Source organism: Rhinatrema bivittatum, chromosome 11 (genome assembly GCF_901001135.1).
Source record: "Rhinatrema bivittatum chromosome 11, aRhiBiv1.1, whole genome shotgun sequence".
NCBI lineage: Eukaryota > Metazoa > Chordata > Amphibia > Gymnophiona > Rhinatrematidae > Rhinatrema > Rhinatrema bivittatum.
In genome coordinates, this window is record NC_042625.1 from 99,118,280 (window position 1) to 99,145,757 (window position 27,478).

General features: G+C 48.1%; 1 protein-coding gene across 3 annotated transcripts in view; it reads left to right on the forward strand.

The window, feature by feature from the left end:
• TINAGL1 (tubulointerstitial nephritis antigen like 1) overlaps window positions 1–27,478 on the forward strand; it is a 51,613-nt gene that overhangs the window by 15,281 nt on the left and 8,854 nt on the right. For 2 of the 3 annotated variants that reach the window (XM_029570937.1, XM_029570939.1), the window contains exons 2-10: window positions 5,105–5,430; window positions 6,014–6,077; window positions 9,613–9,705; window positions 9,958–10,072; window positions 13,314–13,437; window positions 14,693–14,843; window positions 16,724–16,913; window positions 17,273–17,318; window positions 21,990–22,113. In XM_029570937.1, the coding sequence (XP_029426797.1) occupies window positions 5,105–5,430; window positions 6,014–6,077; window positions 9,613–9,705; window positions 9,958–10,072; window positions 13,314–13,437; window positions 14,693–14,843; window positions 16,724–16,913; window positions 17,273–17,318; window positions 21,990–22,113 (1,233 nt within the window). The remainder of the gene's footprint in view (window positions 1–5,104; window positions 5,431–6,013; window positions 6,078–9,612; window positions 9,706–9,957; window positions 10,073–13,313; window positions 13,438–14,692; window positions 14,844–16,723; window positions 16,914–17,272; window positions 17,319–21,989; window positions 22,114–27,478) is intronic. The other variant, XM_029570938.1, reaches the window with a different exon arrangement.

The window sequence follows — 27,478 nt, forward strand, 5'->3', positions numbered from 1 at the left end:
GATGAACTGAACCAATTCACTGTGAACCTGGAAGATATAGTAGGCCAGATTGACAAACTAAAGAGAAGCGAATCACCTGGACCAGATGGTATGCATCCTAGGGTTCTGAAGGAACTAAAAAATGAAATTTCTGATCTATTAGTTAAAATGTGTAACCTATCATTAAAATCATCCATTGTACCTGAAGACTGGAGGGTGGCCAATGTAACCCCAATGTTTAAAAAAGGCTCCAGGGGCGATCCGGGAAACTATAGACCAGTGAGCCTGACTTCAGTGCTGGGAAAAATAGTGGAAACTATTCTCAAGATCAAAATCGTAGAGCATATAGAAAGACATGATTTAATGGGACACAGTCAACATGGATTTACCCAAGGGAAGTTTTTTCTCACAAATCTGCTTCATTTTTTTGAAAGGATTAATAAACATGTGGATAAAGGTGAACCGGTAGATGTAGTGTATTTGGATTTTCAGAAGGCGTTTGACAAAGTCCCTCATGAGAGGCTTCTACGAAACTAAAACGTCATGGGATAGGAGGCGATGTCCTTTCGTGGATTACAAATTGGTTAAAAGACAGGAAACAGAGAGTAGGATTAAATGGTCAATTTTCTCAGTGGAAAAAGGTAAATGGTGGAGTGCCTCTGGGATCTGTACTTGGACCGGTGCTTTTTAATATATTTATGAATGATCTGGAAAAGAATACGAGTGAGGTTATCAAATTTGCAGATGATGCAAAATTATTCAGAGTAGTTAAATCACAAGCGGATTGTGATACTTTGCAGGAGGACCTTGCGAGACTGGAAGATTGGGCATCCAAATGGCAGATGAAATTTAATGTGGATAAGTGCAAGGTGATGCATATAGGGAAAAATAACCCTTGCTGTAGTTACACGATATTAGGTTCCATATTAGGAGCTACCACCCAGGAGAAAGATCTAGGCATCATAGTGGATAATACTTTGAAATCGTCAGCTCAGTGTGCTGCAGCGGACAAAAAAGCGAACAGACTTTAGGAATTATTCAGAAGGGAACAGTTAACAAAACGAAAAATGTCATAATGTCTATGTATTGCCCCATAGTGAGACCACACCTTGAATATTGTGTACAATTCTGGTCGCCGCATCTCAAAAAAGATATAGTTGTGATGGAGAAGGTACAGAGAAGGGTGACCAAAATGATAAATGGGATGGAACAGCCCCCCTATGAGGAAATGCTAAAGAGGTTAGGACTGTTCAGCTTGGAGAAGAGACTGCTGAGGGGGGATATGATAGAGGTCTTTAAAATCATGAGAGGTCTAGAATGGGTAAATGTGAATCGCATATTTACACTTTCGAATAATAGAAGGACTAGGGGGCACTCCTTGAAGTTAGCAAGTAGCACATTTAAAACTAATCGGAGAAAATTCTTTTTTACTGAATGCACAATTAAGCTCTGGCATTTAAAGTCAGAGGATGTGGTTAATGTAGTTAGTTTAGCTGCGTATAAAAAAAGGTTTGGATAAGTTCCTGGAGGAGAAGTCCATCACCTGCGATTAATTAAGTTGACTTAGGGAATAGCCACTGCTATTACTGGCATCAGTAGCATGGGATAATCTTAGTGTTTGGGTACTTGCCAGGTTCTTGTAGCCTGGTTTGGCCTCTGTTGGAAACAGGATGCTGGGCTTGATGGACCCTTGGTCTGACCCAATATGGCATGTTCTTATGTTCTTATTCAAAATAGCATTTTCAAGCTGGGACAACACCATCTTCTCCAAAATGCTATTTGAGTTAGGATGTTATTTGATTTAGTGTGCTTCAAAATGACATAATTTTTATAAAATGAAAATAAGCTAAAATGGAAAGAAGAAAAAAATAGATTTGCCATTTACACGGCAACTCCGAATGGGTGGATCCCTCTACCACACAGCGCTTTTAGCCACATGTGGAGGAGGCATTTTGAGAGAGAATAACTTGTGTAATTTCCATTTTGAACGCTATGTATATTAATGTGCATAAAAACCAGTTGGAAACGTCCGCAGAGTGTTAAAGTTAATGTAAACACCCACACACAGACCCTTTCTGTCTGACAACTGCTGCAAAGTCTACCAGTAACCAGAACAGTGCCCAGGGACTTTGTCCCAATGAGCAAAAGCTGAAATGTGACCCTAAACGATGTTAACTTTTAAACAGGCGGCCAGCGACGCAGCAGTTTTCTAACGTACATGCATATATGTGCCTGACCGTGCATGCAAACACCGCTTCTACCATGAAAGTGGGGGCATTTTAAAAGACCTCACGCCGATACCATTACCAGTTTTATCAACTCGTTCCCTGTCACCCAGGTAAGGGATAGGACTTCCAGACCTCCGTTTCCCCCTATCAGCGCCAATCTATTTATCTTTCTTTTAGAACTTACACGTCATCCCTAGCAGAAATAAAGTTAAGTGGCAGGTAACCCCAGCACACTCCTGTGTGTATAAGTATTTTCACGCTAATTTCAATGCCCTGCCCAGACCACACCCCTTTTTTGGAACTTTTCATTTGTATACTAGCGGCAAGTACTCGCGTACTCAGGAAGCTTTTAAAATCCACTCAGCACATGCCGGTCCGACTTATGCACGAATCTCCCTATTTTGGCATGCACCAGGATTTTAAAATTCACCTTGGTTTCTGTATGTGTGTGTATTTTGTATATGATGTATGTGTCTGTATTTCTGTTTATAATGTGTTTGTGTTTCTGTATGTTTGTATATATGTGTGAATTTCTGTATATGATGTATGTGTCTGTATTTCTGTTTATAATGTGTGTTTGTGTTTCTGTATGTTTGCATATATGTGTGAATTTCTGTATATGATGTATGTGTCTGTATTTCTGTTTATAATGTGTGTGTGTGTTTCTGTATGTTTGTATATATGTGTGAATTTCTGTATATGATGTATGTGTCTGTATTTCTGTTTATAATGTGTGTGTGTGTTTCTGTATGTTTGTATATATGTGTGAATTTCTGTATATGATGTATGTGTCTGTATTTCTGTTTATAATGTGTGTGTGTGTTTCTGTATGTTTGCATATATGTGTGCATTTCTGTATATGATGTATGTGTCTGTATTTCTGTTTATAATGTGTGTGTGTGTGTTTCTGTATGTTTGTATATATGTGTGAATTTCTGTATATGATGTATGTGGGTGTATTTTTGATTATAATGTGTGTTTGTGTATTTCTGTATATAAAGGGCCAGATTTTCAAAGGGATACACGCGTACCCCCCGAAAACCTGGCCCAAACACCCCCTGCACGTGCCGAGCCTCTGTTGCATAGGCTTCCGGCGCGCGCAAAGCCCCGGGACACGGGTAAGTCCCGGGGCTTTCCTGGGGGGGCATTTTGGGGGGCGTGACGCATTCAGCGCGTCATCCGGGGGCGGCACCACTGGCGTGGTTTTGGCCCGGGGGCATTCCGGGGGCATGGCCGCGGCCTCCAGACCAGCCCCTGGACCGGAACATGGAGCGCGGCACCCAGCCTGGCGCGCACAAAGTTACGCCTGCTCGAGGTAGGGGGGGGCAGTTTAGATAGGGCCGGGGGGGTGGGTTAGGGAGGGGAAGGTGGGGGGAGGGAACGGAGGCAGGCTGCGTGGCTCAGCGCACGCAGGCTGCCGATTTTTGGCAGCCTTGCTCGCGCCGAGCCCGGATTTATTTTTTTTTTTAATTTATGAATTTTCACATCCAGTACAAGAGTTTTATAAAATATCTTGTCAAATCTGAATACAAGTCATTTACATCCAAGATAAAGTCAAAACAATATAATCAGTTAACAATCAAAATCCAAAAATCATTTTGGGTAAACGACCCTTCTAACTATAGGAAAGTTTTTTGAGATCAGTTACTTTAAAGAAAGGAAAAGGAGCCTCCTTCAAGGAAATAAACATGACTTATTCTAGTACATGGAACTCTATGCCGAGCCCGGATTTTAATGCATACACGTGGCTACGCGTGTATCTATTGAAATCCAGTGTACTTTTGTTCGCGCCTGGTGCGCGAACAAAAGTACGCGTGTGCGCAGATTTACAAAATCTGCCCCAATGTGTCTGTTTTCTGTATATTTACATATATGTGTGAATTTCTGTATATGCTGTATGTGTGTGTTTCTGTGTACGATGTATGTTTGTGTATTTCTGTATATGATGTATGTGGGTGTATTTTTGTATATAATGTGTGTGAATTTCTGTATATGCTGTATGTGTGTGTATTTCTGTATGCTTGTATATGTGTGTTTCTGTATATGTGTGTGTATTTTGTACATGATTGTGTATTCTGTATATAATGTGTGTGTGTTTCTGTATATTTGCATATATGTGTGAATTTCTGTGTATGATGTATGGGTGTTTCTGCATGTTTGTATATATCTATGTTTCTGTATATGATTTGTGTGTGTTTCTGTATATGGTGTATGTGTTTTGTATATGATGTGTCTTTCTTTATGTCTGTATATATATGTGTGCGTTTCTCTATATATTGTATGTGTGTGTATTTTTATATGAGTGTGTACTTTTGTATGTGTGTGTTTCTGTAGATGATGTATGTGTGCATTTACGTATATTTGAGTATATGCGTGTATGTGCAGGTTTTCAGTTCAATTGCCAGATTACTGACTGGACAGTCAGCGAGGTGGGTCCCACTTCAGCCTAGTGACTGTCCAGGTGGGGAGGGTGGTGGTCCTCCTTCCAGTGACATGGCTGGCTGCGGGGAGGGGGAGCTCCCTCTGAGGGTGCAGCTCCCTTGCAAGGATCCAGGCTTTTATTGTATGTGCTCATGTGTTTTTGCACATGTGTGTAATGTATGTCCATATCTTGTATGCATGTGCTGCTGTGTTTTAGGGAACCTTTATAGCATAGATTGGGGGGGGGGGGGAGTGAGAAGACCTTTGTGTGACTTTTTGACAAGACCTTATATGCTCAGGCTGAGAGGCATTCAAGTGACTGAGGATGCAGACTCTGCTTCGATACAGCTGCAGGGGAGAAAAAGAGCGAGGATCTCTCCAGAAAGTGCTGGGAGGGTCCCCAGACCTGGGTGCATGCAAAGATGGGGCAGATTGATGAGCAGTAAACATGCCCCCTCTCTCTCTTATCTCTTCAGCAAGGTAATGGCTCTCTGCAGAGGAAGCCAGCTGCTCCTTCTGCTGGCACTGTCCCTGGCAGTGAACGAGGGTCTCTGCAGCCGTGCAGCTCGCAGCAGGCGGGATTTGGCACCCGGGCTGCATACGCAAGGAATCCGGGACGCTGCTGGTTCTTACTGCCAAAAGATGACTTCATGCTGCCCCGGCAGAGAAGATACCTGCACAGTGCCCTACCTGGATACCATCTGCTACTGTGATCTCTTCTGCAACCGCACAGTCTCCGACTGCTGTCCGGACTTCTGGGAGTACTGCCTGGGCATTGAGCCTCCCATCGCCATTCAGACAGGTCTGTTCTCCCCCTCCCAGCATAATCACCTCTAGATAAGATGGGGGTCAGGGATTGAAATGCCCTTTTCTTCAGGAAGGGGTGCTTTTCCGTAGGGCATGCATCTCACTTCAGGCTGTGTCTATGGGCATTTTGTGTAGAGAGTAAAGTGTGACTCTGGCCGTGCCCTGTGCACTCACACGTGGCTATTTCTGGCAAGCATTGAGGAGACTTGCAGGCCACACTGCACCATTGCTGGTGAGAGTGGTGTCACTACGTGGGTGCTGGCTTTATGCTGGTGTTAATGGTGATACCAGAGTGGCGTCACTACGTGGGTGCTGGCTTTATGCTGGTGTTAATGGTGATACCAGAGTGGCGTCACTAGGTGGGTGCTGGCTTTATGGTGGTGTTAATGGTGATACCAGAGTGGCGTCACTACGTGGGTGCTGGCTTTATGGTGGTGGTAATGGTGATACCAGAGTGGCGTCATTACGTGGGTGCTGGCTTTATGGTGGTGTTAATGGTGAGTACTGCTCTGGTGTCACAGGGCTGTTCTCCTATGGAGGTGGTTCCAGTGCTTTTCCTTGTCCTTTCTTTTTTCCAGGTTGTGTCAGGCAGGGAAAACCATATCCATCAGGGGCGACATATCAGGACAACTGCAACCTGTGGTGAGTACTCACGATTCTCCTCTGCAGCATGCATGCTCCCAGGATTACCAGAGTTCCCAGACCCTGCCGGCAGCAACTAGCAAAACACAGACATAACTTTGCCCTGTAACAAGAATTATAATGCTGACAGTATCCACTGTGCAAGATAAAATGCTGGTCTAGGTTTGTGCACAAGCATGCAATCGTTGGAGGTGAGATTGGAACCCAGAGCCGCAGGTGTGCCAGGCACTGGCGTTTCCCATTAGCCCTCGGCAGGATGTGGCTATTTCAGAGGGAAACGGTCTGATTTTCTGCCGCTGCCTGCACTTTGATTACAGTGTGAGCCTTGATACTGAGACCCAGAACTCCTCCAAGCACTGCCAGGGAGGAGAGAAGCTGCTTTCATTATTAACTGCTCTGGAGCAGTGGAAATCTGGAGGCACTGCCCCTGCTGCTCCCTGGGGGAGGACTCGGAGGAGGGTGTCTTCAGCTTTTTATCAGCCTGGATGTGTGGGTGGCAATGGCTTTTTTTCTGGCTCCATCCATTTTTTCCATGAGTTCTCAAGCTCCTGGGACTCTTGCAGGTGGAACCAACCCAGAACAGCTTTTCTCCTCTGGCAGGGGTGTGCTGTGCTCGGTCCCAGCACCGAGAGAGGCAGGTGGATGCTTTATTGAGCAGTGGGAGGGCTGCGCTGATGATTCCCTTTGATTTGCAATGGCTGAATAGTTGTGCAGTGTTCCCCAAGCCGCTCTGTGCTGCAGCTTAATCAGAGCCCTCTGGGCTCTGCCCCAGGGTGCTCCTGCTCTTCTCCCTGCTAATCTGCTTCAAGGGAGGCCTTTGATAAGATGTTCTGGCTGTTGGACAACTCCATGTGCGCAATAGGGAAAAAATGACAAGAGCGGGCTCTGTCTGGCCCATGGGTTCCTGTTTAATTTGACTCGCTGCCTGCTTTTCCATTCCCTGGCCTGTCCGACTGGGGTCATCCATCTTTCAGGGCAGGATTCAGAGTCTATGGCTGCATGCAGGAGACCTCTGGGAGCTGCTGCAGTGCTTGCAGATTAAAGGATGTAAGGATGGCAGGTGTTTTAAGGAGACACACATCATGGGAGGCAGGGAAGAGGTGGGGGTCTTCCCAGACAGGAAAGGGTTAAGACCTGAGCAGGCACAGCTTAGTTCCTTACAAGGAAATGCAGAATTGTAAGTTCCTCTTCAGAATGCAGGCGTCCCCTGGGGAGAGGCAGGGCAGGGCGTGAGGGACACTGGGAGCTTTCAGCTCATCCGTGACCTCCGTTTTCCCACATTCCATGTTTAATCCTGGAATCCTCAGCCAAACTACGATTGTATAAAAATGACTCCATCTCTTAGGGATTCAGTGAGGTCCTGGACTTAGTCCAAGGTTATCCTGTCCTTCGGTCTGTTGATAGGACGACTCAGCTTACAGTAATGTGTGCGGGTTACTGTACAGCAGAGTTCTGTGTTCACACTGATTTACAGACACACAACTCCAGTGTTTACGGAACTTGTATGTGCATTTTACAGAGTATAGTGGAGCTGTGCGTGTTCAGGCACTGCAGAGCTCTGTGTGTGAGTGTAACTGTGTACAGTAGCGTGTGCATGTGTTAGTGTACAGCAAAGATCTGTGTGTGTGTGTAGATCTCTGTATTATGTGACTGTATACAGCAGTGTGTGTTTGTGTAGATCAGAGCTCTGTGTGTGTGTGTAACTGTGTACAGTAGCGTGTGCATGTGTTAGTGTACAGCAAAGTTCTCTGTGTGTGTGTAGATCTCTGTATTATGTGACTGTATACAGCAGTGTGTGTTTGTGTAGAGCAGAGCTCAGTATGTGTGTAACTGTGTACTGTACAGTAGCGTGTGCATGTATTAGTGTACAGCAAAGTTCTCTGTATGTGTGTGTAGATCTCTGTATTATGTGACTGTATACAGCAGTGTGTGTTTCTGTAGATCAGAGCTGTGTGTGTGTAACTGTGTACAGTAGCGTGTGCATGTATTAGTGTACAGCAAAGATCTCTGTATTATGTGACTGTATACAGCAGTGTGTGTTTGTGTAGATCAGAGCTCTGTGTGTGTGTGTGTAACTGTGTACAGTAGCATGTGCATGTATTAGTGTACAGCAAAGATCTCTGTATTATGTGACTGTATACAGCAGTGTGTGTTTGTGTAGAGCAGAGCTCAGTATGTGTGTAACTGTGTACAGTAGCGTGTGCATGTATTAGTGTACAGCAAAGATCTCTGTATTATGTGACTGTATACAGCAGTGTGTGTTTGTGTAGATCAGAGCTGTGTGTGTGTAACTGTGTACAGTAGCGTGTGCATGTATTAGTGTACAGCAAAGTTCTCTGTGTGTGTGTGTAGATCTCTGTATTATGTGACTGTATACAGCAGTGTGTGTTTGTGTAGATCAGAGCTGTGTGTGTGTAACTGTGTACAGTAGCGTGTGCATGTATTAGTGTACAGCAAAGTTCTCTCTGTGTGTGTGTAGATCTCTGTATTATGTGACTGTATACAGCAGTGTGTGTTTGTGTAGATCAGAGCTCTGTGTGTGTGTGTGTGTGTGTAACTGTGTACAGTAGCGTGTGCATGTATTAGTGTACAGCAAAGATCTCTGTATTATGTGACTGTATACAGCAGTGTGTGTTTGTGTAGATCAGAGCTCAGTATGTGTGTAACTGTGTACAGTAGCGTGTGCATGTATTAGTGTACAGCAAAGTTCTCTGTGTGTGTGTAGATCTCTGTATTATGTGACTGTATACAGCAGTGTGTGTTTGTGTAGAGCAGAGCTCAGTATGTGTGTAACTGTGTAATGTACAGTAGTGTGTGCATGTATTAGTGTACAGCAAAGTTCTCTGTGTGTGTGTGTAGATCTCTGTATTATGTGACTGTATACAGCAGTGTGTGTTTGTGTAGATCAGAGCTCTGTGTGTGTGTGTGTGTGTAACTGTGTACAGTAGCGTGTGCATGTATTACTGTACAGCAAAGATCTCTGTATTATGTGACTGTATACAGCAGTGTGTGTTTGTGTAGATCAGAGCTCTGTGTGTGTGTGTGTGTAACTGTGTACAGTAGCATGTGCATGTATTAGTGTACAGCAAAGATCTCTGTATTATGTGACTGTATACAGCAGTGTGTGTTTGTGTAGAGCAGAGCTCAGTATGTGTGTAACTGTGTACAGTAGCGTGTGCATGTATTAGTGTACAGCAAAGATCTCTGTATTATGTGACTGTATACAGCAGTGTGTGTTTGTGTAGATCAGAGCTGTGTGTGTGTAACTGTGTACAGTAGCGTGTGCATGTATTAGTATACAGCAAAGTTCTCTGTGTGTGTGTGTAGATCTCTGTATTATGTGACTGTATACAGCAGTGTGTGTTTGTGTAGATCAGAGCTCTGTGTGTGTGTGTGTGTGTAACTGTGTACAGTAGCGTGTGCATGTATTAGTGTACAGCAAAGTTTTCTGTGTGTGTGTGTGTAGATCTCTGTATTATGTGACTGTGGTTCTGCGACCTGTAACACTGTGTCTGTTCTGGTTCCTGCTCTGTAGCTCCTGCAGTGGCACTGGGCGCTGGGACTGTGAGCAGCACGCTTGTCTGATAGAGCAAGACATGATTCTTGCCATCAACCGAGGGAGCTATGGGTGAGTGGTTGGTTCCTGATGTGAGGGGAGAGTCCCTGGCTAACTGTAAGCCGAAAGGCCATAGAACCCAGGATGGGACAGGAGAAAACGGTGCTTGCCAAGTTCCTGGGTTCCCATCCGAATGATAATCACAGGAATTAGTAGTCTGGATCTTATCACCAACGTGAAATCATTAAAAACTGCTGGTTCTGGAGGGTCTCTGGGCTGTGATTGACTGCCTTTCCTCATATTTTCTTCTGTCTCTGCTGGAAGCTGGAGGGCTGGGAACTACAGCCAGTTCTGGGGCATGAGCTTGGATGAAGGGATCCGGTATCGGCTGGGGACCCAGAAGCCCCCCAGCACAGTGCTCAACATGAATGAACTGCAGGTGAGTTTCAGCATTTATTTCTTGGTATCTGTACGCGAAGCTCCAGGTGGCCAACCATGCAATGTCCATAATGATTAAAGCACTATGACTCTGCAGCCGGCACACAGAGACCACCACTCATAATAAGTGCCTTCTCCGCTTCTGATCCCCTGCTTCTCTCAGCCCTGTGCGGGGCAGAGGATCACAGCTGAGAAGCAGCAGAGTCACCACTTGTATGTTAAACCCCCCACCCAGCACACACTGAATTGATGGAGATCACGTGCAGCCTGTGTGGGGCTCAGGGGCAGGAAGTCTTTCTGGCTGTTTTGCATGGGCAGTCTGAGTGCAGAATCAGCAGCACAGGGTGCAAACCTCTCACCACTCACCTTCCCGTCCAGGAAGTCCAGCCTCTCACCATTGTTCTGCAAAGTATTTCCCCCTTCATGACTCATTCTTGGGCAGGGGACCTTGAGAATGGAGGGGAAGGAGAGGACAGGCCAGAAGGAGAAAGGCTGCTTATAGTGACTGGGTCAGAGGTTCCTCTTCCTCCCCGTCCTTGCAGTGCAAGAGTCTCACTGGATCTCTCCGAAACACCAGCTTTTTATAATAATGCAATTTAATTTGCCCTTGGAAAATGTCTGGGGACTTTCTAACCCCTGACTACTGTCCTTGGCTCGCTGTTCCTATTGTGTCTGACAGGATACGGGGCAGAGACAAGAGTCTGCAGCATCTGCTGAAGCGGTTCTGTAAATGTTTATAGTTCTGATCAAAAGATGTTCTGGGACTAACTGTGAAAGCAGAATATGCACAGCAGCAATCTGTTGCACCCTGCTAAGTCCATGTACCTGACTCCCGCCCTGCACCAATCCCTGCTATCTCATTACAGAGAGGCCCCAATCCCGGCTCTGCCACCTCACTCCCGCCCTGCAGCAATCCCTGCTATTACATTACAGAGAGGCCCAATCCCGGCTCTGCCACCTCACTCCCGCCCTGCAGCAATCCCTGCTATTTCATTACAGAGAGGCCCAATCACGGCTCTGCCACCTCATTCCCGCCCTGCAGCAATCCCTGCTATTTCATTACAGAGAGGCCCAATCACGGCTCTGCCACCTGACTCCTGCCCTGCAGCAATCCCTGCTATCTCATTACAGAGAGCCCCAATCACGGCTCTGCCACCTCACTCCCGCCCTGCAGCAATCCCTGCTATCTCATTACAGAGAGGCCCAATCACGGCTCTGCCACCTCACTCCCGCCCTGCAGCAATCCCTGCTATCTCATTACAGAGAAGCCCAATCACGGCTCTGCCACCTCACTCCCGCCCTGCAGCAATCCCTGCTATCTCATTACAGAGAAGCCCAATCACGGCTCTGCCACCTCACTCCCGCCCTGCAGCGATCCCTGCTATCTCATTACAGAGAGCCCCAATCACGGCTCTGCCACCTGACTCCCGCCCTGCAGCAATCCCTGCTATTTCATTACAGAGAGGCCCAGTCACGGCTCTGCCACCTCACTCCCGCCCTGCAGCGATCCCTGCTATTTCATTACAGAGAGGCCCAATCACGGCTCTGCCACCTCACTCCTGACCTGCAGCAATCCCTGCTATTTCATTTCAGAGAGGCCCAATCACGGCTCTGCCACCTCACTCCTGCCCTGCAGCAAACTCGATTCCATCACTAGGACACCCCACCCTCACACATCTGCCATTCAGTCCTGCTCTCTAGCATCCTCTGCATTTCTAGTACCTCACAGATACCTTTACTAGTGCAACTCGATCCAGATTGGCCTAACCTTGCTATTCCAGTATTCGGGGGCACCGGTGACAGTACAAGTAATGTGTGGAAGGAAATGCTTGATGGGTACTGTGGCCCATTATACAGGCTGCAGTCTCAATGAGGGTAGGCATAAAGGCTGATTTGCCTCCATTGGATGGAAAATTAGTTTAAGGTTGCATTGCCTCTGCTGGTTTTCAAACTTGGGGTCATGAGCCAGTACTGGGTCAGGGCACTCCAGTGACTGAGCCACAGCCACATTCCTGATGCTCCTGCTCCATGTGAGGTTACAGATACCTCCTGAGAGCTGCACTGAACCTGTAATCTCAGCGCTGCTCTGGTGATGAAGCCTGGGATTGCAGACACCACACAGCTGAAAGTGACTGAGCTATGCGGAGAAGGAGCATTAAAGATATTGAGCAATGGGAGCTTGGGGAGGAGGAAGGCAGTAAAGGTGAGCAGCGAGGTTGGAGAGGAAGAGAATTGCAAAAGCAAGGTGACTGGGGATAACAGTGAGCAGTGGATGCTGATGATGGGGGAAGATGAAAGAGAGCGCAATGGGGGAGGGGGAAGGCAGAAGATGAGAATGACGGATTATTTTTCTTCACTGGATCTGGAGAAAGATTTTCTTTCTGATTCCTGTGGGAAAACGTTTGAAAACATTGCTATAGATGATGAATGAAAAAGTTGAATTACCTTCCAATGAATGCTGTATGGAGGATGAGTGCAACAGCTGTGTTGTTCTCTATTGGGTGCTGTATACAGAATGAGTGTAAAAGCTCTGTTATAGGTTGAGTGTTATATGGAGGATGGGTGTAAGGGTTGTGTTGCTCTTCATTGGGTGCTATGGAGGATGGGTGTATAGGCTCTGTTGCCTTTCTTTGGGTGCTGAATGGAGAATGTGTGTATAGGTTGTGTTGCTCTCCGTTGGGTGCTGTAATGGAGGATGGGTGTATAGGTTGTGTTGCTCTCTGTTGGGTGCTGTATGGAGGATGGGTATATAGGTTGGGTTGCTCACCGTTGGTGCTATATTGAGGATGGGTGTAAAGGTTGGGTTGCTCTCTGTTGGGTGCTGTACGGAGGATGGGTGTAAAGGTTGGGTTGCTCTCCATTGGGTGCTGTATTGAGGATGGGTGTATAGGTTGTGTTGCTCTCTGTTGGGTGCTGTATGGAGGATGGGTGTTACAGTTGTGTTGCTCGCCGTTGGGTGCTGTATTGAGGATGGGTGTAAGTGTTGTGTTGCTCACCGTTGGTGCTATATTGAGGATGGGCGTAAAGGTTGGGTTGCTCTCCGTTGGGTGCTGTATTGAGGATGGGTGTAAAGGTTGTGTTGCTCTCTGTTGGGTGCTGTATGGAGGATGGGCATAAAGGTTGTGTTGCTCTCCGTTGGGTGCTATATTGAGTATGGGCGTAAAGGTTGGGTTGCTCTCTGTTGGGTGCTATGTGGAGGATGGTTGTAAAGATTGTATTATCTTTTGTGTACTTTATCTTAGGTGAAGATGGCCAGCAATGAGGTCCTCCCAACATATTTCAATGCTGCTGACAAGTGGCCTGGAATGATCCATGAACCTCTGGATCAGGGGAACTGTGCGGGCTCCTGGGCTTTCTCCACTGCAGGTAATATTTCTTCCTTCTGCAAGTCCTGCTACAGACCTGGGTCCTGTGCTTTCTGGAATATCTTATATTACTTGACTTCCCTCTTAGGAAGCCATAATGTTAAAGGCTGCCCCGCCCCTTCCAGTCTAGCATTTCTGCAGGGCTCCTCTCATACTGCTTAGGCTATCTGTAGTATCAGCAGAGAAAGGTCGGTGACTCTCGCTGACTGTTTTCTCTGCATTTCTGCAAGGCTCCTCTCATACTGCTTAGGCTATCTGTAGTATCAGCAGAGAAAGGTCGGTGACTCTCGCTGACTCTTTTCTAGCATTTCTGCAGGGCTCCTCTCATACTGCTTGGGCTATCTGTAGTATCAGCAGAGAAAGGTCGGTGACTCTCGCTGACTGTTTTCTAGCATTTCTGCAGGGCTCCTCTCATACTGCTTGGGCTATCTGTAGTATCAGCAGAGAAAGGTCGGTGACTCTCGCTGACTGTTTTCTAGCATTTCTGCAGGGCTCCTCTCATACTGCTTGGGCTATCTGTAGTATCAGCAGAGAAAGGTCGGTGACTCTCGCTGACTGTTTTCTAGCATTTCTGCAGGGCTCCTCTCATACTGCTTGGGCTATCTGTAGTATCAGCAGAGAAAGGTCGGTGACTCTCGCTGACTGTTTTCTAGCATTTCTGCAGGGCTCCTCTCATACTGCTTGGGCTATCTGTAGTATCAGCAGAGAAAGTTCGGTGACTCTCGCTGACTGTTTTCTAGCATTTCTGCAGGGCTCCTCTCATACTGCTTGGGCTATCTGTAGTATCAGCAGAGAAAGGTCGGTGACTCTCGCTGACTGTTTTCTAGCATTTCTGCAGGGCTCCTCTCATACAGCTTGGGCTATCTGTAGTATCAGCAGACAAAGGTCGGTGACTCTCGCTGACTCTTTTCTAGCATTTCTGCAGGGCTCCTCTCATACTGCTTGGGCTATCTGTAGTATCAGCAGAGAAAGGTCGGTGACTCTCGCTGACTCTTTTCTAGCATTTCTGCAGGGCTCCTCTCATACTGCTTAGGCTATCTGTAGTATCAGCAGAGAAAGGTCGGTGACTCTCGCTGACTCTTTTCTAGCATTTCTGCAGGGCTCCTCTCATACTGCTTAGGCTATCTGTAGTATCAGCAGAGAAAGGTCGGTGACTCTCGCTGACTTTTCTTCTGCTCAGGACATCAAAGAAAAAAGGGAAGTGGGGTCATTTTTCTTGTTGTCTCAGAGTTTGATATTAGGCTTCTTTCTGACAGCGGTTGCTTCTGACAGGATCTCGATTCAGTCCATGGGTCACATGACGCCGGCTTTGTCACCCCAGAATCTCCTCTCCTGTGACAAACGGAACCAGCAGGGTTGCAGTGGCGGAAGGGTGGATGGCGCCTGGTGGTACCTGCGCAGGAGAGGGTAAGTGGGCAGATATTGGACCCAAGGTAACCCACCAAGAAGGATTGAAGCTTGCGAGCAGTAGCACTGACACACAAGGCTTGAGCTGTGCATATTTTTCATACACATTCATAAGTCAATCTCTCTAAAGTGAGAGTGCACCTTACAGTCACTCACTTCCTGCTTGGGTGAGTGTTCTGACTGCTAATTCTCCTGGCGTTTCCTTAGGAAAACAAGTTTGTAGGGGGAAGAAAGACTAGGAGAGACGTACATTTAAAAAGGCAAGAAGCTGGGACCCTCACCTATTCTTCTTCCATAGACAATCACATTCCCTTACAAACCCGTTTGCCCACTGATAATTATACTTCCTAGGGGGCACTCCATGAATTAGCAAGTAGCACATTTAAGACTAATCTGAGAAAATTCTCTCTCACTCAATGCACAATTAAGCTTTGGAATTTGTTGCCAGAGGATGTGGTTAGTGTAGCTGGGTTTAAAAAAGGTTTGGATAAATTCTTGGACAACTCCGTTAACTGCTATTAATCAAGTTGTATTAGAGAATAGCCACTGCTATTACTGCCATCAATAGCGTGGAATAGAATTAGTGTTTGGGTAATTGTCAGGTACTTGTAGCCTGGATTGGCCTCTGTTGGAAACAGGATGCTGGGCTTGATGGACCCTTGTTCTGACCCAGTATGGCATGTTCTTATGTTCCTAAGAGTTTGCATTCAGAACGCTCAGCCCTCTCACTCAAGCATGAGGTGAGTGAATGAAATGTATACTCTCATTTTAGAGCAATTATTTGTATATTCTTTTATGATAATTTAATTGTGAATGGATAATTAAGGTTCAAGCCTTGATGATTGACATGACTACTTAGAAGTTTCAAATTTGTGCTAAATCAGTCCTTTTTTATGTCATTGAATAACATAAAATGCTATGTCTACCATATCTGTCCATTTATCTCTCCACACAATACAAATGTCACAAACAAATTCTTAATTCAAGACCCCCAACATCACATTCCTCGAAGATACTGGAGTGCCATCAACTACATTTGAACATGAACAGAAGACTGATGTGCAATCTCCTCCGTAAATGGAAATGAAAGGACAAGCCACAGTGGATTGTGGCCATGCAACCCAAATTGTGGATCAGATAGTGATACCCATCATAATCTGCACTGCAGCAAACTACACCAACTTCTGTCTGCAGCCCAAATTGTGGTTCAGAAAGTGATACCCATCATAATCTGCACTGCAGCAAACTACACCAACTTCTGTCTGCAGCCCAAATTGTGGATCAGATAGTGATACCCATCATAATCTGCACTGCAGCAAACTACACCAACTTCTGTCTGCAGCCCAAATTGTGGATCAGATAGTGATACCCATCATAATCTGCACTGCAGCAAACTACACCAACTTCTGTCTGCAGCCCAAATTGTGGATCAGATAGTGATACCCATCATAATCTGCACTGCAGCAAACTACACCAACTTCTGTCTGCAGCCCAAATTGTGGATCAGATAGTGATACCCATCATAATCTGCACTGCAGCAAACTACACCAACTTCTGTCTGCAGCCCAAATTGTGGATCAGATAGTGATACCCATCATAATCTGCACTGCAGCAAACTACACCAACTTCTGTCTGCAGCCCAAATTGTGGATCAGATAGTGATACCCATCATAATCTGCACTCCTTCAATGGAAAAGCAGCAAGCTACACCAACTTCTGTCTGCAGCCCATTTGTGACTCTGATATTAAACTCCTGGCTTTCCATCTGAATTGCTTGTATCTTCCTAGGTGCCTCTCTGCTTTGCTCCTGGTAAATGCTGCCTCTCCTTCTCAGTTTGTGCTGTGCTAGCATTACCTCTGCCTTCTGCTTCTGTTCCCAGAGTCGTGACGGAGGAGTGCTACCCATTCACCAGCGGGGAGAAAGACAGGCCTCCTACCAGTGGTCCATGCATGATGCACAGTCATTCCACAGGACGTGGGAAGAGGCAGGCAGCAGCTCGGTGCCCCAACCTACACACCCATTCCAACCAGATCTACCAGTCCACGCCTGCATACCGACTTGCATCCAGCGTACGTAGCCACAGCAGGCAGTCCATGGCTCGGCATCTGCTGTCACCTGAACTGTCTGCAGAACCTATTATCTCTCTCAGAACCTCCCTGCCTCCATTTCTCTCTTCTTGTTCGGCATTATTACAAGACTGAGGTGCTATGGTGAATCTGGGTGCCCTGGGGCTCAGAACTTGAGTGGCAGGGTCTGTTGAGGGTCAGGAGTCCCTGGGCCCAGCATAGGTATTGTTACTCTACAAGTCGATACTGTGTGAGGCTCTTTCCTCCTCACTCCCGAGCAGCAGTTCCTGCTGGAAGGTACAGAGCACAAGGTAGAGGAATCTTGCCATCATCCACCTTCATGTTTTTGTTTTCTGTTGCAGGAAAAAGAAATAATGAAGGAGGTGATGGAGAACGGGCCGGTACAAGGTGAGATTCCGCTTCATCCAGTGACTCGCCTTTTACGCCCCAATGACTCCACTGCACAGTTTGGGGGCAACATTTGAAAGCACTCACCTACTTAATGAGCAGATATTGTTCCTAATTTTCAGGAATTAACTTGTGTGTCTAGAAAGGTTGCTGCTACGTGTACAGCACTGGGGTAGCAGGAGGTGCTGCAGGGCAGGAGTGAGGTGCACTGGCAGAGCAGGGTGTGTGTGTGTGTATGGAGGTGGGAGGGTTCAGCACTGGGGTAGCAGGAGAAGCTACAGGGCAGGAGTGAGGTGCATTGGCAGAGCAGGGTGTGTGTGTGTGGAGATGGGAGGGTTCAGCACTGGGGTAGCAGGAGAAGCTACAGGGCAGGAGTGAGGTGCATTGGCAGAGCAGGGTGTGTGTGTGTGTGTGTGTGGAGATAGGAGGGTTCAGCACTGGGGTAGCAGGAGGTGCTGCAGGGCAGGAGTGAGGTGCATTGGCAGAGCTGTGTGTGTGGGTTTCTGTACTGGAATAGCAGGGGGTGCTGCAGGGCAGGAGTGAGGTGCATTGGCAGAGCTGTGTGGGGTCTCAGTACTGGAATAGCAGGGGGTGCTGCAGGGCAGGAGTGAGGTGCATTGGCAGAGCTGTGTGTGAGGGTCTCAGTACTGGAATAGCAGGGGGTGCTGCAGGGCAGGAGTGAGGTGCATTGGCAGAGCTGTGTGGGGTCTCAGTACTGGAATAGCAGGAGGTGCTGCAGGACAGGAGTGAGGTGCATTGGCAGAGTTTTCCGTGAGGGTCTCAGTAGTGGAATAGCAGGGGGGTGCTGCAGGACAGGAGTGAGGTGCACTGGCAGAGCAGGGTGTGAGGGTCTCAGTACTGGAATAGCAGGGGGTGCTGCAGGGCAGGAGTGAGGTGCATTGGCAGAGCTGTGTGTGGGGGGTCTCTGTATTGGAATAGCAGGGGGTGCTGCAGGGCAGGAGTGAGGTGCATTGGCAGAGCTGTGTGAGGGTCTCAGTACTGGAATAGCAGGGGGTGCTGCAGGGCAGGAGTGAGGTGCATTGGCAGAGCTGTGTGTGAGGGTCTCAGTACTGGAATAGCAGGGGGTGCTGCAGGGCAGGAGTGAGGTGCATTGGCAGAGCTGTGTGGGGTCTCAGTACTGGAATAGCAGGAGGTGCTGCAGGACAGGAGTGAGGTGCATTAGCAGAGCTGTGTGAGGGTCTCAGTAGTGGAATAGCAGGGGGTGCTGCAGGGCAGGAGTGAGGTGCATTGGCAGAGCTGTGTGGGGGTCTCAGTACTGGAATAGCAGGGGGTGCTGCAGGGCAGGAGTGAGGTGCACTGGCAGAGCAGGGTGTGAGGGTCTCAGTACTGGAATAGCAGGGGGTGCTGCAGGGCAGGAGTGAGGTGCATTGGCAGAGCTGTGTGTGGGGGGGTCTCTGTATTGGAATAGCAGGGGGTGCTGCAGGGCAGGAGTGAGGCGCATTTGCAGAGCTGTGTGAGGGTCTCAGTACTGGAATAGCAGGGGGTGCTGCAGGGCAGGAGTGAGGTGCATTGGCAGAGCTGTGTGAGGGTCTCAGTACTGGAATAGCAGGGGGTGCTGCAGGGCAGGAGTGAGGTGCATTAGCAGAGCTGTGTGTGAGGGCCTCGGTACTGGAATAGCAGGGGGTGCTGCAGGGCAGGAGTGAGGTGCATAGGCAGAGCTCTGTGTGTGTGCATAAAAAGATCATACAGCCTTGTTCTCATCTCCTTCCTCACAAGTTCATATTTATCCTTTGACATCGTTGGGCCTCCATGAGAACATAAGAACTGCCATACTGAATCAAAGCAAGCATTCATGAAACCAAGTATCCTGATTCCAATAGTGGTCAATCCAAATCACAAGTACCTAGCAAAATCCCAAATAGGTCAGCCCAAGGGTCCATCAAGCCCAGCATCCTGTTTCCAACAGTGGCCAATCCAGGTTACACATAATTGGCAAATACTCAAGCATTAAATAGATCCCTTGCTACTAAGGCCAGTAATAGCAGTGGCTATTCCCTAAGACAACTTGATTAATATCAGTTTATGGATTTCTCTTCCAGGAACCTAGCCAAACCTTTTTTAAACCCAGCTATGTTAACTACCTTAACCATATTCTCTGGCAATGAATTCCAAAACTTAATTGTGCGTTGAGAGAAAAATAATTTTCACTGATTTGTTTTAAATGTGCTACTTGCTAACTTCATGGAGTGCCCCCTAGTCCTTCTATTATCAGAAAGTGTAAATAACTGATTCACATCTTCCCATTCTAGACCTGTCATGATTTTAAAGACCTCTATCATATCCCCCTCAGCTGTCTCTTCTCCAAGCTGAACAGCCCTAACCTCTTTAGTCTTTCCTCATAGGGGAGCGGTTCCATTCCCCTTTATCATTTTGGTCGCCCTTCTCTGTACCTTCTCCATCGCAATTATATCTTTTTTTGAGATGCGGCGACCAGAATTGTACACAGTATTCAAGGTGCGGTCTCACCATGGAGCGATACAGAGGCATTATGACATTTTCTGTTTTATTCACCATTCCCTTTCTAATAATTCCCAACATTATGTTTGCTTTTTTGACTGCTGCAGCGCACTGAGCCGACGATTTCAATGTGTTATCCACTATGACGCCTAGATCTCTTTCCTGGGTGGTAGCTCCTAATATGGAACTCAACATTGTGTAACTACAGCAAGGGTTATTTTTCCCTATATGCATCACCTTGCACTTGTCCACATTAAATTTCATCTGCCATTTGGATGCCCAATCTTCCAGTCTCACAAGGTCTTCCTGCAATTTATCACAATCCGCTTGAGATTTAACTACTCTGAACAATTTTGTATCATCTGCAAATTTGATCACCTCACTCGTCATATTCCTTTCCAGATCATTTATAAATATATTAAAAAGCCCCGGTCCCAGTACAGATCCCTGAGTAGGCAGATTTCATGCTGCTTACAGCGGCTTTCCCCAAGCTTATGCTCAGGGCCAGCTGTCCCTCCAGAGGCTCTTCTGCTGCAGCCTTGGAGTGAATAACGCAGGAGGACATTCTTATCTGCAAACAAATGTTGTCTTAGTACCATTTATATAGAAAATGGTATACAGTTTACCTCAGGATGCGAAATGCAGAGCCTCCAGGCAGCTACCTGTGCAGATGAGTCCTTGATTGGCTGTAATCTGAAAGATTACCCTCTGAATCTCGCTGTCTCATCATTTCCAGCTGAGAAGTTTGTAGTTCACAATATTTATTTGCGTAATCGGGAATGTTGCTCTCTATGGCAATCAGAAAAGGAGTGTAAAATATTTAAATTAAATGTATGTATGCATGCATGTTCTGCCGGTGACTGAACTGATATCTCTGGATATGGACCGCTGCTTTCGGGCGCTGACAGCAGAATGGAAACATCTTTACCAGGTCTGAGGTAGTGAGCACTATAAGGCCTCCAACTCTATATGTCTACATTCACTTTTATTATTATTATTATTATTATTATTGAAGCTGGGGCTCGCCTTTCCAAACGCAAGCTCAAGGCAAGTTACATTTCCGGTACTGAGGGTGGGCCCTTGTTCCAGAGGGCTTACAATCTTACTAAGCTGCCTTACCATGTAGTAAATGCCTTAACTCAGAGATTGCAGGTTGTAGTTACCATAGGCTTTTCTGCTTGAAGCTTTAACTCTTGTTCTATGAATGTGAATTTTATTTGCTTTTGGATTTTAATGTATTGTTTCCTGTTTATGTAAATTATTATAAAACTGCTTTGACAGTACTGTATTAGAACATAAGAAGATGCCAGGTTGGGTCAGACCAAGGGTCCATCAAGCCCAGCATCCTGTTTCCAATAGTGGCCAATCCAGGCCATAAGAACCTGGCAAGTACCCAAACACTAAGTCTATTCCATGCCAGTAATAGCAGTGGCTATTGACTGGCGGTCACTCAAATGAAATGAATATTAATGATGTGCAGTATCTGAAATAGCACATTATCTCCCCTCAGCAAACCTGGCGCAATATGGCTAAGGTAAAGAGCTGATTTACATGCAAAATCAGCTCATTACTAATAAATCTGATGCATAAGAACATAAGAACATGCCATACTGGGTCAGACCAAGGGCCCATCAAGCCCAGCATCCTGTTTCCAACAGTGGCCAATCCAGGCCATAGGAACCTGCAGATAAACTCATGTAACTTTCATCAGAATTTGCAAGGCATGTTATTTTTGGAATACACGTCCCAGTGCTCTCCCAAAATATTCCCCCTTCCAGTCATATGTGAAAACTCCAGGGGTCTTGACAGACACATTGTCCCGCCTCCACTCCCCTGCCACACTTTCAGAAAGCCCAAATTGTTTAAATTAAAACCACCCCTTCCCGTCCTTGCAGTACAAAGGCTGTTTCTCCACTTGTAGAGAAAAGTGATGCCACGGGTTCGTAAATGTACCCCTAAGTTTATTCTGAAGCAATAGAGGTGCTGGAACTTGCCCAAGCTCGATTTGCACTCTGCCTTTCCTGCTCTGATCACTAAGGCACTCCTGCAAGCCACTGAAATCCACAAATTGGTTTTTCCAGTCCCCAGAGGATCCATCTGAAGAGACAACAGACACCACGGCTCCCTCTCTGGCACCGTGGGGGGAAGTGGATGCCCTTGGGACGTAACCATCTCTTTCTATGTCTCTTTCAGCCATCATGGAAGTGTATGAAGACTTTTTTCTGTATAAAGGAGGAATTTACCGGCACACGGCAGCGGCAGCTGGAAAAGCAGAGCGTTACCGGCGACATGGGACGCACTCTGTGAGAATCACGGGGTAAGTGCGCGGAGTCGGCCTGGGATGGCCGGGGAGATCTGGCTCTTTCAGGAGTAAGCACTGAACATGTGCATTGCTTTCCCACTCATCCCTTGCCCCCTTCTCAGCTGCATGACCTGCAAAGTGCCTGCTGAGCTTTGTTGAAGATGCAAAGGAAAAAGCTGGAACATTCTGGGACTCCGCCGAGCCCTCTGCCCTGCTCCTGTGTCCTGGGTCAGCTCCTCTGCCTTTTGCCTCGCCTCCCCAGTGTCCTGTGAGCACCTCCAGGCGTCCTCACAGCACAACTTACTGCAAGGTGCAATTAAATGTGAGAAAAACGTCTTTCCTGTCCCAGACTCTCTTCCATTACTGCATTCCCAGAAACCTCCAGGGTCGAGGGGCCTTGCAGAATCTGAGGGGGGAGGGAAAGCCCTATCAGTCCTGCTCAGGCTCAGTGTTGGGAGCTTCAAATCAGCTGTGGTCGGGAAGGACAGGGTCAGTCTGCAGAAACCAGAGGCTCACACACTGCAGGCCAGCAACATGAAGCAGGGCAGGTGAGTGGCGAAGGCGAGAGGTAGGAATCAGCCAGTCAGCTGCCGTCATATCCTTGGGTGGAGGACCTTCTTATTTCTACAAGAGGGATTGCCTGCATATTTCAGGGCTGACAGTAGAGTTACACAGTGAGGGGAAACACTGTGGTTTTCTGGATGTGCTCCAGCTTGCAGCTTTCAAAACCCACAATGCTCTATACCTATGATAAGGCAGAACACCAACCATGAAATGACTCACCCCTGGCTCTGCCAGTGCCACACATCTCGTAGTGAAGCATGCTGATCTCTGTTAACTCATTTGTCCAAGTTTTGCTTGTGATTATGTAGATAATGTTATCCATCAAGATGTCTGGATTGGTGGAATACAAATCATTTTAAATAAATAAAATGCCCTACTCAGTATCTGACCATTTTTCAGTTCTGTATTAACTGAGAGCCCAAAGAGGAACGAGTAGGCCAGGAGTGAGGTGCATAAGCAGATCTGTGTGTTTATGGATTTCCCTGTACTGGAATAGCAGGGGGTGCTGCAGGGCAGGAGTGAGGTGTAATAGAGTTGTGAGGGTCTCAGTACTGGAATAGCAGGGGGGTGCTGCAGGGCAGGAGTGAGGTGCATTGGCAGAGCTGTGTGTGTGGGTTTCTGTACTGGAATAGCAGGGGGTGCTGCAGGGCAGGAGTGAGGTGCATTGGCAGAGCTGTGTGTGGAGGTGGGAGGGTTCAGCACTGGGGTAGCAGGAGGTGCTGCAGGGCAGGAGTGAGGTGCACTGGCACCGCAGGGTGTGGAGGTCTCAGTACTGGAATAGCAGGGGGTGCTGCAGGGCAGGAGTGAGGTGCATGGGCAGAGCTGTGTGTGAGGGTCTCAGTACTGGAATAGCAGGAGGTGCTGCAGGGCAGGAGTGAGGTGCATGGGCAGAGCTGTGTGTGAGGGTCTCAGTACTGGAATAGCAGGGGGTGCTGCAGGGCAGGAGTGAGGTGCATTGGCAGAGCTGTGTGTGAGGGTCTCAGTACTGGAATAGCAGGGGGTGCTGCAGGGCAGGAGTGAGGTGCATTGGTAGAGCTGTGTGTGAGGGTCTCAGTACTGGAATAGCAGGGGTGCTGCAGGGCAGGAGTGAGGAGCATTGGCAGAACTGTGTGTGAGGGTCTCAGTACTGGAATAACAGGTGGTGCTGCAGGGCAGGAGTGAGGTGCATTGGCAGAGCTGTGTGTGAGGGTCTCAGTACTGGAATAGCAGGAGGTGCTGCAGGGCAGGAGTGAGGTGCATTGGTAGAGCTGTGTGAGGGTCTCAGTACTGGAATAGCAGGAGGTGCTGCAGGGCAGGAGTGAGGTGCATTGGCAGAGCTATGTGAGGGTCTCAGTACTGGAATAGCAGGAGGTGCTGCAGGGCAGGAGTGAGGTGCATGGGCAGAGCTGTGTGTTAGGGTCTCAGTACTGGAATAGCAGGAGGTGCTGCAGGGCAGGAGTGAGGTGCACTGGCACAGCAGGGTGTGTGGGTTTCTGTACTGGAATAGCAGGAGGTGCTGCAGGGCAGGAGTGAGGTGCATGGGCAGAGCTGTGTGAGGGTCTCAGTACTGGAATAGCAGGAGGTGCTGCAGGGCAGGAGTGAGGTGCATGGGCAGAGCTGTGTGAGGGTCTCAGTACTGGAATAGCAGGGGGTGCTGCAGGGCAGGAGTGAGGTGCATTGGCAGAGCTGTGTGTGTGGGTCTCAGTACTGGAATAGCAGGGGGTGCTGCAGGGCAGGAGTGAGGTGCATTGGCAGAGCTGTGTGGGCAGGAGTGAGGTGCATTGGCAGAGCTGTGTGTTTGTGAAGGGTCTCAGCACTGGGGTAGCAGGGGGTGCTGCAGGGCAGGAGTGAGGTGTAATAGCAGCGCTGTAGCTCTCTCTTGCTTATTTTGGTGCTGCCTCACACATCCAAGTAAGAAGCTTTCCTATTTCCTTCAGAACCTGCTGTAGGACCTGTGTTGGCTGGCAGACACTACTAACACGTCTTCTAAATAAACCCAAGAAAACTAAAACAAACCTTTGGCCCGCTCTTCCCTTGACCTTGTACAGGCAGTTGCCATGGATTCCCACTGCAGCCTTGAGGAGAAGACATTGGCAGACTTAGGCTCTGCAGGCCACAATCTCCTGATCAGACGGGAGAGGATACAGCAGGCGTAACTCAGACGCACTCCGGACAGAACTCCTCGCCGGGTTCCTTTTGTGGATTAATTCTTGCCGCCTCACAGAAGGTGATAGCAGAAAAAGACCAAATGGCCAATCCAGTCTGCTCAGCAAGATACTTATGGAAGTAACTGCTGCTCTGTACAGGTTACCCCCATGTTTCTGTTAAGGGCAGTAACTGCCGCTCCATGCACGTTACCCCCATGCCTTCTGTTAAGGGCAGTAACTGCCGCTCCATGCAGGTTACCCCCATGTTTCTGTTAAGGGTAGTAACTGCCACTCCGTGCAGGTTACCCCCATGTTTCTGTTAAGGGTAGTAACTGCCGCTCCGTGCAGGTTACCCCCATGTTTCTGTTAAGGGCAGTAACAGCCGCTCCATGCAGGTTACCCCCATGTTTCTGTTAAGGGTAGTAACTGCCGCTCCGTGCAGGTTACCCCCATGTTTCTGTTAAGGGCAGTAACTGCTGCTCCGTGCAGGTTACCCCCATGTTTCTGATAAGGGTAGGTACAGCCACTTCATGCAGGTTACCCCAAAAGCCTTATGTTAAGGGTATTAATATAAAAAATCAAAACCAAGCAACTGTCAAACCCATAACAAAATTACTGCTAGCAACATTTTTGGGGGGTGAGCGGCCTTGCTGATAATTCACACAGTGCTGCTTGGACATGCACTGCTTTGATGTGACCTTTGTCCCTCATGTCTGCCTATCAATACCCTGCACGGTCAAGTCAGGGATAAACATGGTCTCTTGTTTGAATCCAATTCCTCTTTCTCCGCACCCCCCCCCCCCCCCCCCCACCATCAAAGTGGAGAGCGGTGATGCAGTTGCATTAAAATTGTGTGTGCTCCTTGTGCTAATTAAGCGAATTGGTTGAGGGGTAATAGCTTCCACTCCTCCATTCTCCCTTCTCTTCATTTCCACCTCCAGCCGTTAGGGATCCACAGTGTTTGTCCCATGCCCTTTTGAAATTGTTTCTGTTTTCATCTTTACCACCTTTTTCTGAAAGGGCATTCCTGGCATCCACCATCCTCTCTGTGAAGAAACATTTCCTGATGTTGATTCTGAATCGTCCCCGCTGAAGTTTCATTCATGACCTCTAGTTATATGGCTTGCTTTCCAATGGAAAAGGTTTGACGATTGTGCATCATTGAAACCTTTCAGGTACCTGAAGGTCTGTATCCTATCCCCCTGCACCTCCTCTCTTCCAGGGTATCTGAAGCTCTGTATCCTATCCCCCTGCACCTCCTCTCTTCCAGGGTATCTGAAGCTCTGTATCCTATCCCCCCCTGCACCTCCTCTCCTCCAGGGTATCTGAAGCTCTGTATCCTATCTCCCCCGCACCTCCTCTCCTCCAGGGTATCTGAAGCTCTGTATCCTATCCCCCTGCACCTCCTCTCTTCCAGGGTATCTGAAGCTCTGTATCCTATCCCCCCCTGCACCTCCTCTCCTCCAGGGTATCTGAAGCTCTGTATCCTATCTCCCCCGCACCTCCTCTCCTCCAGGGTATCTGAAGCTCTGTATCCTATCCCCCTGCTCCTCCTCTTCTCCAGGGTATCTGAAGCTCTGTATCCTATCCCCCCTGCACCTCCTCTCCTCCAGGGTATCTGAAGCTCTGTATCCTATCTCCCCCGCACCTCCTCTCCTCCAGGGTATCTGAAGCTCTGTATCCTATCTCCCCCGCACCTCCTCTCCTCCAGGGTATCTGAAGCTCTGTATCCTATCCCCCCTGCACCTCCTCTCCTCCAGGGTATCTGAAGCTCTGTATCCTATCCCCCCTGCACCTCCTCTCTTCCAGGGTATCTGAAGCTCTGTATCCTATCCCCCCTGCACCTCCTCTCCTCCAGGGTATCTGAAGCTCTGTATCCTATCCCCCCTGCACCTCCTCTCCTCCAGGGTATCTGAAGCTCTGTATCCTATCCCCCCCTGCACCTCCTCTCCTCCAGGGTATCTGAAGCTCTGTATCCTATCCCCCTGCTCCTCCTCTCTTCCAGGGTATCTGAAGCTCTGTATCCTATCCCCCCCTGCACCTCCTCTCCTCCAGGGTATCTGAAGCTCTGTATCCTATCCCCCCTGCACCTCCTCTCCTCCAGGGTATCTGAAGCTCTGTATCCTATCCCCCCTGCACCTCCTCTCTTCCAGGGTATCTGAAGCTCTGTATCCTATCCCCCTGCACCTCCTCTCTTCCAGGGTATCTGAAGCTTTGTATCCTACCCCCCCTGCACCTCCTCTCTTCCAGGGTATCTGAAGCTCTGTATCCTATCTCCCCCCTGCACCTCCTCTCCTCCAGGGTATCTGAAGCTCTGTATCCTATCTCCCCCCTGCACCTCCTCTCCTCCAGGGTATCTGAAGCTCTGTATCCTATCTCCCCCTGCACCTCCTCTCTTCCAGGGTATCTGAAGCTCTGTATCCTATCTCCCCCCTGCACCTCCTCTCTTCCAGGGTATCTGAAGCTCTGTATCCTATCCCCCTGCACCTCCTCTCCTCCAGGGTATCTGAAGCTCTGTATCCTATCCCCCTGCACCTCTTCTCTTCCTGGGTATCTGAAGGTCTGTATCCTATCCCCCCTGCACCTCCTCTCTTCCTGGGTATCTGAAGCTCTGCATCCTATCCCCCTGCTCCCCCTCTCCTCCAGGGTATCTGAAGCTCTGTATCCTATCCCCCTGCACCTCCTCTCCT